Raw genomic sequence first — 16,212 nt, forward strand, 5'->3', positions numbered from 1 at the left:
CAGTAAACGAAAAGAAATCAAAACTAGTGCCCTCACAAGAGTTTATATTCTTTGGTGCCAGCTTGAACACAACGGCCCAGATGGCTCATCTCACGCCAGACAAACAAGGACAACTGACTCAATACTTTCAGTTGATGGCAACAAAGACCCAGCTCCCTGCAAGAAAAATTCTGCAGGCATTGGGTTACATGGCATCCTACATACTACTAATTCCATATGCCAGATGGCATATGAGGAAACTACAGTGGTACCTAAAGAATGTATGGTCTCAACACTGTCAAAGTTTGGAAACAGTTATACCACTAATTCCTTGCCTTCAACAGGAGTTTCAGTGGTGGGCTCAAGCTTGTCACCTCAACAAGGGACAGCCTTTTACGCAACACACAGCCAGGCAAACACTGACAACAGATGCATCGGATTATGCCTGGGGAGCACACATGGCAGGCAAATGTATTCAGGACAAATGGACCGCAGAACAAAGGCATCTTCACATCAATCAAAAAGAGATGCTAGCTGTACAAAATGCACTTATAGCTTTCAGGGACCTGCTGCATCCAGGACAACTACTACTAAAGACAGACAACACCACAGTTATATGGTACATAAACAAGCAAGAGGGCACTCACTCCTAGCCCATATGCAGACAAGCTGTGACCTTATGGAACACATCTTTAAACCTTCAAGTTCATCTACAAATGCAATTCCTGCCAGGAGAGAAAAACACACTGGCAGACGACTTAAGCAGAAACATGATGGATCCCCACGAATGGGAGCTGAATCCACAAATATTCAAAATGATAACAGAAATGGTGGAGCCCGGACATAGATCTGTTTGCATCCCCAATAAGCTGCCAGCTACAAAAATTCTGCACAAGGAGTTACCATCCGCAAGCATGGAAAGTGGATGCCCTCTCATTCAGCTGGAGAACCTACAAGTATACGCTTTCCCACCACTACCTCTTTTGCCAAAGGTACTCATAAAAGCCAGGCATGCAGAGCCAAAGATGATCCTGATTGCTCCAGACTGGCCACGCCAGCACTGGTACCCAATCTTAAGGAGCTTAGCACAAGAACCACCCTGGATTTTACCTCAAATCCCACATCTGCTGATTCAGCACAGCAAACAAATACTTCACAGCCAGCTAAAGACCTTAAACCTAGCTGCATGGAAGATTCCTTAGTCAAGCAAGCAGTGCCTCTCTCCAAAGCTGTTATGGATGTCATTCTGGAGGCCAGAAGGCCTAGTACCAGGAAAGCCTATTTGGATAAATGGAAGAGATTATGTGCCTGGAACCAAGCTCACAGCCTTGACCCTCTTGTCCCAAACATTCCTTAGGTACTACAATACTTAACTGAGATGCTGGACAAAGGACTCTCCTCCTCATCCATCAAGATCCATGCCTCTGCCATCTCTGCTCATTACAACACGGATCCACCAATTTTCTCTAATCCTCTTTAAAAACAGCCCCTCAGAGGGGCTAAAAACATAAGACCGCCCCGTAGAGCACCTCCTCCAACTTGGGACCTCAACTTTGTTTTGGAGAAGTTATCTTTACCTTATTTTGAGCCAGCCAACACAGCAGACTTAAAATATATCTCTTGGAAAACTGCTCTGCTCCGCTCCTGGCAATAACATGAGCACGAAAAGTTTCAGAATTACAGGCACTAATGGCAGTGGAACCTTTCCTCATTTTCCACCTGGACAGGGTGTCTTTACGAACGAACCCTACTTTTATGCCAAAGGTGGTATCCAGTGTGGGTCTAAACCAAACTATTCACCTGCCAATTTTTTATCCTAAACCACCGAATAAAGGGGAGAGACTACTGCACTCTTTGGACGTTCACAGGCAGTTATGCTTCTACTTGAACAAAACCAAAGCTTTCAGAAAATCTGCGCAATTATTGGTAAAAGCCATTTCAAAACAGACTATTTCAAAATGGATAGGACATTGTATACAATTCTTCTACCCATACCATGGAAAACCTGTACCAAGCAGCATTAGATCTCACTCCACCAGAGCAACAGCCACTTCATCTGCCTACCTCAGGGGAGTACCTGCCAAGCATATTTTGGAAGCAGCAACTTGGAGTTCTGTACACACCTTCACCAAGCATTACCATCTGCCTCTCTACTCTAAATCCAGAGCTGGCTTCGCCACTGCAGTGCTGCAGGGCCTTATAGCCACCCCTAATGCCTTATAAGACCAGCCACCCTTCCTCAGCTTTGGGATTCTACCCAAGTGTAATGACTGCAGCAGTGTAACAACGATGAACATAGTACAGTTTTGTATCTACCATAAATGTAGATGTTGGAGTGTAGACACTGCTGCAGTCCAGGTTACCCTCCCTCCTTCCCCTCTTACTGGCTGGTACATACCTATCTCTTCTACCCTTACTACCTATGGGGAGTATTTGCTGGTAGCTGTAAGTTGTTTTTTTTGCTTTTCTTATGTATGTTTTATTAGCAGTTGGAATTGCCTACATATTTAGAGGCACCTGACATCTGGGGCAAGAAAAACTGAAGAAAATGGCATCGGCTGCATCTTTTATACCCCTGGCGCACTTATGTCAGGGAGGAGGCGACAGCAACCGACGCTGGACCAAGACTTTGGAACTCTGGCTGACTGAGGGACCGCCTGACGGCAGGATAACCCAAGTGTAATGACTGCAGCAGTGTCTACACTCAAACATCTACATTTATGGTAGGTACAAAACTGTACTATACATCAGATAGGGAGTTGTGGGGAATGCCAAGCTTAGTTGTGAAATGAAATGACTCCGTTCTGGATTGCCTGCTTCTTATAGTGGATCTTCTGGGAGAGTTTGATTCTCATAAACCAAGTGAAAGGAAGTGGTATTTACTTAGTTACATTTTCATGTAGCTAGCCACTTCTGCTAGAAGTTCAGGTTTTAAGCTCTGTGATAAAAGAAGCTGGATTTTGCAGTTAGTAAAGGCCATCATTTTCCTTGCAGATTTTCAAGTTGAATAAGGTTTGAGTGAGCCAGTTGTAGTTTTGAGCAGTGTAGTCTGGTATGCAGATCTTTAAGTACTGCATCTTTTGGACTGTTAAACTGCAGTCAGTACAGCTTTTCCTTATCTCACGTCTGAGCAGGTAGTGGTAAGCAGATTCCATCAACAAGGCTGGCTGGCTACACTGCTTTGCCATAGATAAGGAGTGAAGTGTGAGGGTAATAAAGGTACTGTGGAAGAACTTTAGCACCCACCTCCCTCATACACATACAGACTAGCTACTACCAATTACCTTTGTATCTTAGTACACCTAAGCTTTGTTGCATCTAAGTATTAAGTAATACGTTTAACTATAAGGTGTGCAATGTAATTTAACAAAATAATCAAAGTAAGCCTATATAAGTTGGGTTTATGGGTTTAAGAACACTTTCTTGTATAATTGCTAGTTTACTATTTTAGGGATCACCCTTTTAATTGCTGACCTGTAGTCTGTCGAAAGTTGTCTCGATAATCCATTTTTTTGGTATTGCTCTTACTCTAGAATTCCTGTTAAGTGACTTTGCAAGATTGCTCTTTGTACAGCTGCTTTTTGTCCTAGTGGGGCATCTGTAAAATTTAAAGGTGATGGTGTGGGATTCAGAGTAGTAGTATCTCTCCCTACCCTTTGCCGAAAACTTAACATTTTTTTTTTTTTTTTTTTTTTTTATGGTTTAGAGGTTTAGTGAGATAGTGCTCAATCTTTTTGGTTTGTCAAATTTCTGTTTAGCCGGTTGAACTTTGAGACCTTTGAAATAACAAAAAAAATGTGGAAGTCTTAAAAAAACATAATAAACCTTTATTAATCACTAGATTAAGGTTTCTGAAGAAGTTCCCTTAGATGGTTTGGGGCGAAAGCGCTTAATCTAGTGATTAATAAAAGATTTATTACGTTTTTCCAGCCTTCGTCTGTTGTATTTCCACGTTTTTTGTTTTTTCAGTTTACATTATTTTTATTTCGGTTATTATGTTTGAGACCTTTGAAATCCGAGTTTTGCAGGAAATTATTTTAAAATAGCTACAAGTCTGCTCAAGATACTGAGTTGCACCTACAGTTTTTGGTCGTAGTGTTTGCAGAAACGGTTGGTTGGTATTGTTAACCATTTAGATGGCTACCTTAATTCAGTTATGGAAAAATCTATGTGCCACTTGTTTTAAAGAAGCCTTTGTGCACTTTGGTTTTACAGGTGTGTGTTGCAGTTTCTTCACTGAGAATTCCCACTTTTACCAGGCATTGTAACCCAGTTTCCTTTAGGACAGTCTTTGGCTGCACTTTTATTCAGGGTCTAATTTGTAACTTGTATTGTTTTTGCTATTCCTTCTCTTTTGAGTTCCTGACTGGTGATTTTTTTGCCAGGTCTCCTGCTGTGTTTGGTTTTGCCCAACCATTCAAGATTTGGAGGAAGTTAGAAGTTTCTTGCTTATATTTATCTTTCAAGTTTCTGTCCAAAATTAAATGTTGAGGCTTCTTTGTGATTCAGCGATTCAGAAGTGAAAGTAATTTGCTTCACTCTTTCATGTTTTGTAGTGTAACTTGATACTTTGTTTTAAAATATCTGTACTTAATGTTTTGCAGTGTAAAATATCTGTACTTAATGTTTTGCAGTGTGACATAATACTTTGTGTTTTAAAATATCTGTACTTGATTTTTGAAAGCTTGTGATTGTAGAGCTTTCCTTCCTGGGTCTCCGCTGAAAATGGGCACTTTCTGGCCCACTCAGACTTTCCTGGTAAACAAATGTCAGATAACGCAAGTAAATTCATGCAGCTACAATCTTTTGTGGCCCTTGGCTTTACTAACTGCATGAGAGGGCATTTAGAAGCATATCAAATGCTCTCTGATGACTATGCATACAGAGATGCACTCAAGGAGAGGGCTGGTATTGTGGTAGGTGCTAAACTGTCTTCAGTAATAGGCAAGTTATATTTTTCTCTCTGTAGTGGAATCTTGGAAGGTCTTGCATTTTGGAGATGGGGCCATAGTTGGCACAGGTGCAGTTCTGTCACAAGAGCCTGTGAACAGAATTGCTGTCATACATTTTCCTTTGAGGCATCAGGCTAAATCCTTGATGTTACAAAAAAAAAATGCCATCTTCGGTGCCTTCTAGAAGTGATGCTTTCTGAGACTATTGTCATGGAACGCTTTGCAGAGCAGTTGCTAAAAAATTGCTGTAGGATGCTGCAACATGGAAACGGATGTTCTTAATTCATTCCTTCCAGTGGAGCTCTGGAAGTTTGCACTGTAACTTCCATTGGGCGGAACCTAAACATTTCGATGACCTCAAAATGATGTCCTTTCATTTCAAACAAATTTCATATCTCTGGAACAGTAAGGGTTACTAAAGAAATGCAAATGCTAAACTCTTCAGCACAAACTGTTTCTAATAGTGCTAGTAATATTAGGTCTTGAACTGGACTTTAAGTCACAGTAAATGCAGTAACTATTAAATGTACAATACTTTGCAAGCATATCAGGTTAAACACATACTGTCGGCAGCATTTTGTTCATCCAGCTGAGAGCTTTCATATGATATTATCCAGTTCTCTGTGTGCTACTTGTTTGTCAAGATATTTCGAGAAGCATGACATTTATTGCAACGTAAATATTATATGAACAGTTAATATATCTTTATCTGCACTAGACAAGAGATCAAATGTCAGTGCAGATGTTTGCCATTGTGTAAATTAAGATTGTTTTAATACTTTGTACATGGCATGATTTTAGAATTATTCACATGTGAACAAGCAACGTCTAGAGGAGTCTGTAAGGAGGTAAATGCAAAAACAGCTAGAGGCGTCTCTAGGATGTAATGAGTTACTGTACATTTTGCAGCTAGAGATCTTGAACATATGCCGTCTAACATTTTAATGTATTGATAGTTTTCTTACTGTTTTGAAGGTCTTCATTGGGAATTGACAGATGTTCTTCATGTTTCACTGTTGCAGTCCTCACATTTGGGTTATCCCTATCAGGGTAGCCCTCAGTCGGCCCATATACCAGAGGGTTTAGTATTTCTGCATCTGTTGCTGTCGCTCCAGGACTAATGTCAGGTCGTCAGTGGTATAAAAACAGGCAGCCGACTCCAATACACCAGTCTTTCTTGCCGAGGAGACCAAAGCAGAAGCAGTTCGCACGAGTGCCGGTCGGCCACTACCAGAGTTTTTCATTTCCAAATTGAAGTTGAAGTCTTTTAAAGCCAAGTACCCCCTTGTGGATCCTTTTTTCTTGCTCTAACCGATGTCCGAAAAAGTTGTCAATTGTCTCGGTTGTGGAAAGCAAATACCACACCAAGACTTTCATTCCTACTGTGTCACTTGTTTAGGCCCAGACCATGACATCCCCCGCTATTGCTTTTGTGCTTTGTTCAACGCCATTGTAGCTAGATATTTTCACTCAGTGCTCGACTTCTGATATGGCTTCGGTAAGCCATCCGGCAACCGATCTTCCAAAAAAAATAAGGATAAATACAGAGACAGACCGCACAGGTCCAAAACTGCAGACTATGCTTCTTTTAAGCTAGTTGTCAGTTCTCTGGTTATCAGTGAGGTGCTTTTGCAGCCCCTGATGCCCACTTCTGTGGATTTGCAGGCTGCTACCAAGACCCTTTCGGAGTCTGGTATGCCGCAAAACTCCTCTTCGACTAAGCATCCTGCAGATGTCCCTACCTTGGATGGGTTTGGAGCCAGTGAGCAGGCACCGGCTGCGAACCACACCAAAAAGAAATACGACCCAAGCTCAGGCCCCTGCTTCCTTGCCTCAGTCTCAAATGCTTAAAATGGCAGAAGACCTTCCAATGCTATCAGGGGAAGCCAGGCTACCCCTTTCAAAAGAAAAAGACTTGTCCCTAGTAGTAGTTTTATCTGAACAGGAGTCCGATGACTGATGAATCTGAATATTAAGATATGCAACCCCTCTCTGCTTATGAGGATTCTGATGCAGAGGAATCCATACCTTCAGCCTCTCCACCTGAGGACTTTTCCTTTGGAGAAACCCTTCGTACTTTAAGGAAGCATTTACAATGGGAATGTCAGGACTATCCTCGGTCAAAAAAAGAGACTCAGGGAATTCTTAGATCTTCCACAGCACAGACCTCTGGCCATTCCTCCTGTCCTGGATGTTGTAGGTGATGTTTTTATGGAATCCAGTCTGACCCCTGACACCCTCCCTCCTGCTTCTAGGAAACCTGACCCTACTATAGAGTCCGTGATTCTCTCAAATTTCTTTTCAAAAATCTTACTGCTGACCCCGAGGTCATCTCTTAAGGACCTAAAGGAATCAAAGCAGCTTCTGCTAAGAATCCCACCCCCTCAGATAGGGATTCCCGAGCATTAGACAGATGGGGTAAAAACGTATACACCTCTGCTACACTTGCTATTAGAGCATTAAATTGTCGTTCCATATGCTGAAATATCAGCAACATACCGTGGAACTCCTCAAACAAAAAAATATCTTCTTTCCCTGCTTGTGCAGAAAATAGAGTTACAAGAGTTAATGCATTCTGCAAGTCAAGTAATTAAGCACACCTTACAGTGTGGTTTTGATGCCCTAGAAGCATCTTGCAGGGCAGCAGTTACTGGTTCTGTACTTAGAAGACATGCTTGGCTTAAGGAACAGACCTTGCCAGACCATGTGTAATCCAAATTATTGGATGCACCCTTGCACAAAGACAACTTACTTGGCACCAAGGCAGAAGAGGTCCTAAAAAAGATGGAAGAAAAAAGCGAAATATATGCAGACAGACTTATTACAGGTCCAGCCACTGAGGTTCAGTAGGCATTGCCCCTCCAAACACTGGTCCTTTCCTGCCCCCACCCCCAGGTCAGCTCAGCCCAGACCCAGGGGAAGCAGCCCCCCCCCCCCCCAGGCAACAGCCCCAGGGAATGCAGAGATCTAAGCAATGGAGTTCCTCCTCTTCAAAGTCAGGGAGTGCAAAGCCACCCCCCTTATGGGAAGAGCTCAGAATGACTTTACACTTCCACCCCCTCCCTCTGCCCACATGCACTTGCCCCAAGGAGGAAAACTCTCCTTCCACACAAGCAGCTGGGCTACCATTACCAACGACCGCTGAGTCCTCAACATAGTGCCCCAGGGATACATATTTTATTTTCACACACTGCCAACCCCAAAAAGGTTCCCAGCTCTTCCCCCCAAACCAATGGGTAGAGGCCAAAAAGCAAGTCTTTCCCTCTTTTCAATGAGGGCAATAGAGCATGTTACTGCAGAACAGACAGGCCAAGGTTTCTACTCCAGACTCTTCCTGATACCCAGAAAAGAGGGCACATGGTGCCCCGTGTTCGACCTATCCATTCTAAACAACTTTCTGGTGATACCAAATTCAAAATGCTCACCCTCCAGCACCTTCTACCTATGCTTTCCAGGGATACTTGGTTAGCCACCCTAGACCTAAAAGAGCCCTACCTGCACATCCCAATCAGGGAATCGTGCAGGAAATGCCTACATTTCAGAGCAGGATCACTGCACTTTCAATTGCGCTTCCATTTGGCTTATCCACTGCTCCCAGAGTTTTCACAAAATGTCTTGCTCCCGCCATTGCTTTTTTCAGGCAAAGAATATGCAAATTTACCCATACTAGGACGACTGCCTGTTTCAGGCAGACAGACAGGAAAAGCTGCTAAAACACCTGAACTTTGTAAAGGACCTACTGACCTCCCTGGGGTGTACCATCAATGAAAAGAAATCAAACTAGTACTCTCACAAAAAATTGTATTCCTGGGAGCAGGCCTGGACACGGCATCCAAGATGGCATTCCTTGCACCAGAAAACGAAACCTACCTGACAACCTACTTCTCTCAACTAGCCACCAGGATCCAGTTATCCGCAAGGAAAATCCTGCAAGCACTAGGGTTCATGGCTTCTTGTATTCTACTCATTCCATATGCCAGACTGCATCTGAAGAAACTAGAGTTGTACCTAAAAAGCCTTTGGTGTCGGCATTCTCAAGACCTGGAAACTCTTATACCAATGATACTTTGTCTAAGGAAAGATTTTCTTTGGTGGGCAGCAGCATGCTACCACAAGGGACTTCCCTTCTCACTACCCCACACCGCCCAGACCCTCATCACAGGTGCATCAGACTACGCCTGGGGTGCACACCGCGACGGCAGGTGCATTCAGTACCAATGGATCCCAAATCAAAATACATCTGCACATCAACCAAAAAGAGATGTTAGCTGTTCAGCACGCCCTGACAGCTTTCGGACCCCTACTCTCTCTGCTGATCAAAACAGACAACACCACGGTGATGTAGTACATCAACAAGCAGGAAGGGACTCGCTCTTATCCTCTATGCAGGCTTGCCATGACCCTTTGGCACACGGCCGCAGCCATGCAACTACACCTGTTAGCACAATTCCTGCCAAGCTCTCTAAACTCTCTGGCAGACAACCTAAGCAGAAACCTGCTAGACCCACACGAGTGGCAGCTAGACCAAAGAACCTTCACCCTTGTAACCTAGAAATGGGGCACCCCGAAGGTAGACCTCTTTGCCTCCCTCTCCAATCATCAGCTCTTCAAATTCTGCACCAGGGAACCTCACAGCAAGGCCTGGAAAGTGGATGCTCTGTTCTTCCAGTGGGTAAACCTCTCAGTCTATGCATTTCCCCCTCTACCACTCATTTGAAGGGTACTGCTCAAAATAAGGGAGGAAAAACCGAGGACAATCTCGATTGCCCCAGACTGGCCACGGCAGCAGTGGTACCCACTACTGCGCAGCCTATCACCCCTGCCTCCATGGCACCTACCTCAGATCCCAACACTCCTGACCCAGAGGAATGGAGAATTCATGCATCCCCAATTGCAGACCCTCAATCTGGCAGTCTGGTTTATTCCCTGACCTCTCCTCAAGCTGCCAGTCTAAGCAGACAAGTTCTAGATGTTATACGTGAGGCCAGATGGCCCAGCACTAGAAGGTAAGTGGAAAAGGTTTTACACCTGGATCCAGGCTAAGGGAGCCAGAACGGCACAGCCCACCCTACCTCTCATCCTGGATTACCTGGCAGACCTACTACACAAGGGTCTAGCCCTCTCTTCTATTAAAATTCATGCCTCTGCCATCTCTGCTCATTTCAGCACCGAGCCACCTCTTTTCTCGCGCCCTCTGATCAAACAGTTCCTAAGAGGGGCTAACAACTTGAGGCCACCCAGAAGAGCTTCTACCCCAGCTTGGAACCTAAACTTTGTGTTGGAAAAACTCACCCTGCCCCTCTTTGAACCTGCAGGTTCAGCAGAGTTAAAATTTCTCTCTTGGAAGACAGCCTTGCTTCTGGCCATCACTTCAGCTAGAAGAGTATCAGAGCTACAAGCACTTATGGCTGTAGAGCCATTCATCATTTTCCATGCTGACAGGGTCTCCCTCAGGACTAACCCATCCTTTATGCCAAAAGTGATGTCCAGTGTGACTCTCAACCAATCCATTCATTTTCCCTAACCCACAAAACAAGGGGGAAAGGATTCTGCACTCTCTAGATGTGCACGGACAGCTCAGATTCTACCTAGACAGAACTAAATCTTTTAGAAAAACTGATCAATTGTTAGTCAGCTTCACTCTGCAGGAGCAGAGGGCAAGGCCCCATATCCAAACAATTTCCAAATGGAGAGCACATTGCATCCATTTTCTGCAGCAAACAGCATGGAAAACCTCCCCACAAGGGGTTCAGGACACATTCCGCCAGAGCAACCTCCACCTCTACATCTTCCCTCAGAGGGGTCCCCACCAGGGACATCCTGGAGGCTGCAGCATGGACTTTCTGTTCATATCTTCACCAAATCCAGGGCAGGCTTTGCCACTGCAGTCTTGCAGGGCATCCTAGCCAGCCCCCAGTTTTCTTGACTGCCTCCACCCTTTTCTTCAGCTTTGGGAGTCAACCCAAATGTGATGACTGCAACAGTGAAACACGAAGATCATAGTACAGTTTTGTACACTTACCATAAATGTAGATGTTTGAGTGTGTTCACTGTTGCAGTCCTGGTTTTCCTCCCTCCATCCCCCTTGTCTCTGCGCCCCCCCCCCCTCTTTGTGTCTCGGTCTGTCTCTGTCTCACTCTCTCTCTCTCTCTCTCTCTCTTATTGTGGGCTCCTGGCATTTAGGGCAAGAAAAAATGATGTTATGGCATCGGCTGCCTGTTTTTATACAACTGATGACCTGACGTCAGTCCTGGAGCGACAGCAACCAACGCAGAAATGCTACACCTCTGGTTTTTGGGCCGACTGAGGGCTACCTTGGCAGGGATAACCCAAATGTGATGACTGCAACAGTGAATGCACTCTAACATCTACATTTATGATAAGTATACACAACTATACTTTTGTTAGCTTAATGTGCGTAGCTAATTTATTCTTTTAACTAAACCAATGCTTTTGCTGTATCTTCTCAGGCAGAAAAACTCAACCAAAAAGGACAAGGAAGTGTTGGAACTTAAGAAGGGTAAAAAATTGTTGGTGAAGGAAGAAACATGTGATTCTGAGTGACCCTTGTCCTCATGAAAGCCAGCGTAACAACCAACTGCCGATACCTATACAGAGATTTTTTTTCACTGTTAAAATGTAGAGTTTACTGTACCCATTAGGGAGTGCAGTGCTTAACACATATTTTTTTAAGTAAACTGGAGTAACATTTTTCAAAACATTGTGCCTTGGCTTGTGATTTTAGTTTAAATTGCTACGTCTACTTGAATTTTTCTGAAGTTTGCCTCTGGCAGAGCAAAATTGTTACATCTGTGACTGTGTTACGGATTTTGGTTAGTTCATGGTTGCATGAGAGGAAGACAGTGCTGTTAAAAGGACAGATATATCTTACTAGGGAAGACTGAAGAATCCACAGTTGTGTGTCAGGACTGTTCTTTTGAAGATTTGGGTGGGAACTTCAAAGCGCACAAATGCGTGGTAAGATGAATCATTTAATGCCATTGTGCCACAAAATCTGTTTTTTTGGCATACATGCCAGTTTGGTGCACTAGGCTTAAATGATATGACATGACTTCATTTAGAATACCCAAGGCATTAGACACTTTCCTTTCAATGCTCCATGTTGGTGGACTAGAAAGAAGCCTTTACGATGTTCAACGTGTTTCACTGTTGCAGTCATTAGTCTTTGGTTATCCTGCTGGCAGGCTACCCGCAGTTGGCCTGAATTCCAAAGTCCTGGTCCGGCGTCAGTTGCTGTCGCCTCTTCCCTGACGTCAGTGCGCCAGGGGTGTAAAAGATGCAGCAGTCGCCATTTTCTTCAGTCTTTCTTGCCGCATGGTGCCCGAAGCAAAGGCAGATGTCCTTCAAGGAATAACATATGGGTTGTCCTGCCTCAGGCAGCCCTTCGGTCGGCTGGATTCCAAAGTCTGGGTCTGGCCTCGGCTGATGTCGCACTTCACCCGACGTCATAGCTCCTGGGGTATAAAGGCATCAGCCGACGCCATTTTCCTCCGTCTTTCTTGCCGCGCGGTGCCCGAAGCAGAAGCTGTTCGCAAGTGCCGGTCGGTCAGATCCAGAGATTTCAGCTACCGAAGACTTCTAAAAAAGCAAAGTACCCCGTTGGGGACTCTTTCTTGCCTCAGCCGATGTCAGACAAAGTAAATAATTGTTTAACTTGTAGGAAAGAAATACCTCATAAGGATTCCCACTCTTACTGCCTTCCTTGCTTAGGCCAAGACCACGACGTATCAGCTTGTTTAGCCTGTGCTTCCTTCAACCGACGGACACTTAGACGTCGGTCGGAGTTTGCTGAAGAGTTTTTTGGCTCCGCTTTTGCATATAAAATGCCATCGGAGACTCCGACTACACATTTAGCCAAAAAAACGCAAGGAAAAGGACCGACACTCGCGGCCCGCGGTTTCGGCTGAAACCACGGTTAGGCCTACTGCGAGTGTCTCGGTTTCGGCTGAAACTAAGTCCTCTGTTCTTCCTTCGGCCCAAAGCATGCCTCCGAGTCGGCTACAGAAATTCCTACCGAAGAAGCAGGCACACAAGATTTGTCCGACACCATTCCGTTGGACATCTCTACTCCTGCACGTGGGGCAGCTAGACCCCCTGCTTCTTTGTCTATCAAGGCCTTCTCCAGGGCTAAAGCAGCTAAACTTTCCAAGGCCTTACCTACAAAAGCTCCCTCTCACAGACCTTCCTCAAGTTCTCAGATTCTCAGCCTTGCTGAGGACCTTATTTCTCTGATCAGGGGATCCCAACCTCACCCAGACAGGGTCTCACAACCCCCTCCTGAAAAGAGGCCTAGGACTGAACCCCCTGAACCTCTCTCCTCTGACTATTCCTCGGATGGATCAGATTTATCAGACCATCAGGAAGGACCATACTCACCTTATGAGGATTCTGATGCAGAAGACTCCATTCCTTCTGCTTCCCCCCCAGAAGAATTTTCATTTGGGGAAACTCTACACTCAATGAGGGAACACTTCCAATGGCAGGGTCAGGATTTTTCTGATTCTAGGAAAAGGCTAAGGACCTTTTTACACTTACCACAGCATAGGCCTTTAGCCATACCACCTGTACTATCAGTTGTTGATGATGCATACAATGATGCCAGATGTCCTTCATGGATGCATCTGCAGTCATAACAACTGGGTTGTCCTGTCGTCAGGCAGCCCTTCAGTCGGCCGGATTCCAAAGTCCGGGTCCGGCTTCGGCTGATGTCGCACTCCACCCGACGTCATCTCTGCTGGTCTTCGGGTATAAAAGCATCAGCCGACGCCATTTTCCTCAGTCTTTCTTGCCGCGTGGCGCCCGAAGCAGAAGCTGTTCGCAAGTGCCGGTCTGTCGGATCCAGAGATTACTTCTACCGAATACTACTTCGAAGACTTCTAAAGCTAAGTACCCCGTTGGGGACTCTTTCTTGCCTCAGCCGATGTCAGAAAAAGTTAACAATTGTTTAACCTGTGGGAAACAAATACCTCATAAAGATTTCCACTCTTACTGTCTGCCTTGTTTAGGCCCAGCCCACGACATAGCAGCCTGTTCGGCCTGTGCTTCTTTCAACCGACGAACGCTTAGGCGTCGGTCGGAGTTTGCAGAACAGTTTTTCGGTTCTGATTTTGCGTACCAAGTAACCAAATGCACCAAACCACAGATAAAAAATCCACAAACGGAGAGCAATGAAGAACCCAACCAGCAAAATTTTTGATGTTTTAAAAAACACTTAATGTTAATGGCATCGTTGATGCCAGGAAATATGTCAGACTTTAATCTGACCTGCCAAACAGTTTCACGTTGCTCAAGATAATTTTTAAAAATCACCCATTCTTAAATCAGGGAACACAGTCTCTAATACAGAAAACAAAAACTTTTTAAAAGAAGAACAAGTTAACGAATGTTTAAAGAGAGCGTTATTGTCATCTCTAGTTTTTATACTGTAGAGGTGTTCCCTAATCCTGGTCTTGAGGCTACGCGTCGTCATGCCGACGTAAAACGCCGGACATGTCGAACATAAGGCTATGTAAACCACACCACTGGAATTACAATCAACGTAGCCTTCAACCTTCAATGTTCTCTTAATGGATTCAACCAGAATATAAGGTCCCTCTGAAATATATCTGCACATGTTACATGAATAACATTTGTGCATACCTGTTCTACAAGTGGGGGCACGAGTGCATGTTCTGTTGTCAAACTCCAAAATCTTCTTAAGATTATTATGTTTCTTAAACACAAAAGCTGGACAATCGCCTAAAACTTGTTGAATGTCCCTATTGCCATTAATTATTTTCCAATTATTGGCAATAATTCTTTTAATCTGCCCCCCATCAGTGCTCATATCTAGTGAACATTGAACCTCTGTCCCTACTCTGCCTCTTGATTGTACTACATCATTTTTTGAAACAAAAGATGATGGATAATCCAGTAAAGGTTTAAAGGACAAAAGGCGTTTACTCAGAATCTCATCTCTAGCAGTGCTCAAATCATGTTCATTATAACCCCTTTTCGTGAATAAAGAAACTATAATACCAAACTCGTTAATCAAATCACTGTATTTACTAGTCATTCGACAAGCTCTGATGAGCTGACCCCTAGGAATATTTTTAACAATGTGTTCTGGATGGTTACTAAGAACATGCGAGTAACCGTTAGTGAAAGTCTCTTTTCAAAAAATCTTGCTATGGAGTCTTGATTCAACCTCATCCCAATACAAACAGATGTCTAAAAAGTTAATGACGGTTCCAAAACTACCTTTGGTAAATTTCAAATAGTCAGAAGATGTATTCATTTCTGCTATGAAAAAATCAATGGTATTGGTATCGCCCTCAATAATAAAAAATAAATCATCTATGTACCGACATTAAATTTTAATATCAAACTTTTGTTTAATAAGGGGCATGAAGTCAGCTTCCCAGCCTGCCATCACTAAATTGGCAAAAGCTGGCGCAGCTGGGGAGCCCATAGCTACTCCTTTCTTCTGCCTGTAGTACGGTCCCCTAATAAAAGGAAATTGTTTTCCAAAATGAGCTCAAGGAACAATCTGATGGTTGAGATAGCATTATTACTCAGGTTAACCTTTCTTTTCATTAAAAATTCACAAACAACATCAATTCCAACTTGATGGGGAATACAAGAATATAAAGAGGTGACATCAAGAGTAAAAATGATGTGCCTGGTGGGATTGTATTCAAAACTCTTCAAAAACTGCCCTAATTTACTCAGGAAGTGCCATGAGTCTTTGATAAATGACTCTTCATCACATACAACCGGCCCCAAGATACCATCAATAACTAAAGATATACCTTCAGTAACCGAATGTGGAGATGAAACGATGGGTCTTAAAGGGGGGTCACGAAGATTCTTGTGAGTCTTCGGAATCCCAAAGATCACCCCAATACGTGGTTGTTCAACCGTGCAAAAATCATATAGTTCACGATTGATGTCACTAGTCATGAACAAGGAGTACAATTCTGAATGAATAAATCTAATACGACGATTAATGTCGTATAAACTAATAAGCTCATATTCATCAGTATTGTTGACAATGTCTAACATCTTTTTATGATAAACATCCTGAGTCATGATGACTGTATTGCCCCCTTTGTCACTTTTCATGAATCTATAATTCTTGCTCAAGACTCTTAAATGTTTGGCAGGTCAGATTAAAGTCTGACATATTTCCTGGCATCAACGATGCCATTAACATTAAGTGTTTTTTAAAACATCAAAAATTTTGCTGGTTGGGTTCTTCATTGCTCTCCGTTTGTGGATT

General features: G+C 43.7%; 1 protein-coding gene across 6 annotated transcripts in view; it reads left to right on the top strand.

The window, feature by feature from the left end:
- Nucleotides 1–11,650, top strand: part of LOC122806350 (cellular tumor antigen p53-like) — a 361,899-nt gene extending 350,249 nt beyond the window's left edge. For all 6 annotated transcript variants that reach the window (XM_044076688.1, XM_044076691.1, XM_044076692.1 and 3 more), the window contains one exon: nt 11,402–11,650. In XM_044076688.1, coding sequence (XP_043932623.1) covers nt 11,402–11,495 — 94 coding nt within the window. In that variant the 3' untranslated portion in view covers nt 11,496–11,650. The remainder of the gene's footprint in view (nt 1–11,401) is intronic.
- Nucleotides 11,651–16,212: the final 4,562 nt, after the last annotated feature.

Source organism: Protopterus annectens, chromosome 7.part0 (genome assembly GCF_019279795.1).
Source record: "Protopterus annectens isolate FY-2018-M chromosome 7.part0, PAN1.0, whole genome shotgun sequence".
Classification (NCBI taxonomy): domain Eukaryota; kingdom Metazoa; phylum Chordata; order Ceratodontiformes; family Protopteridae; genus Protopterus; species Protopterus annectens.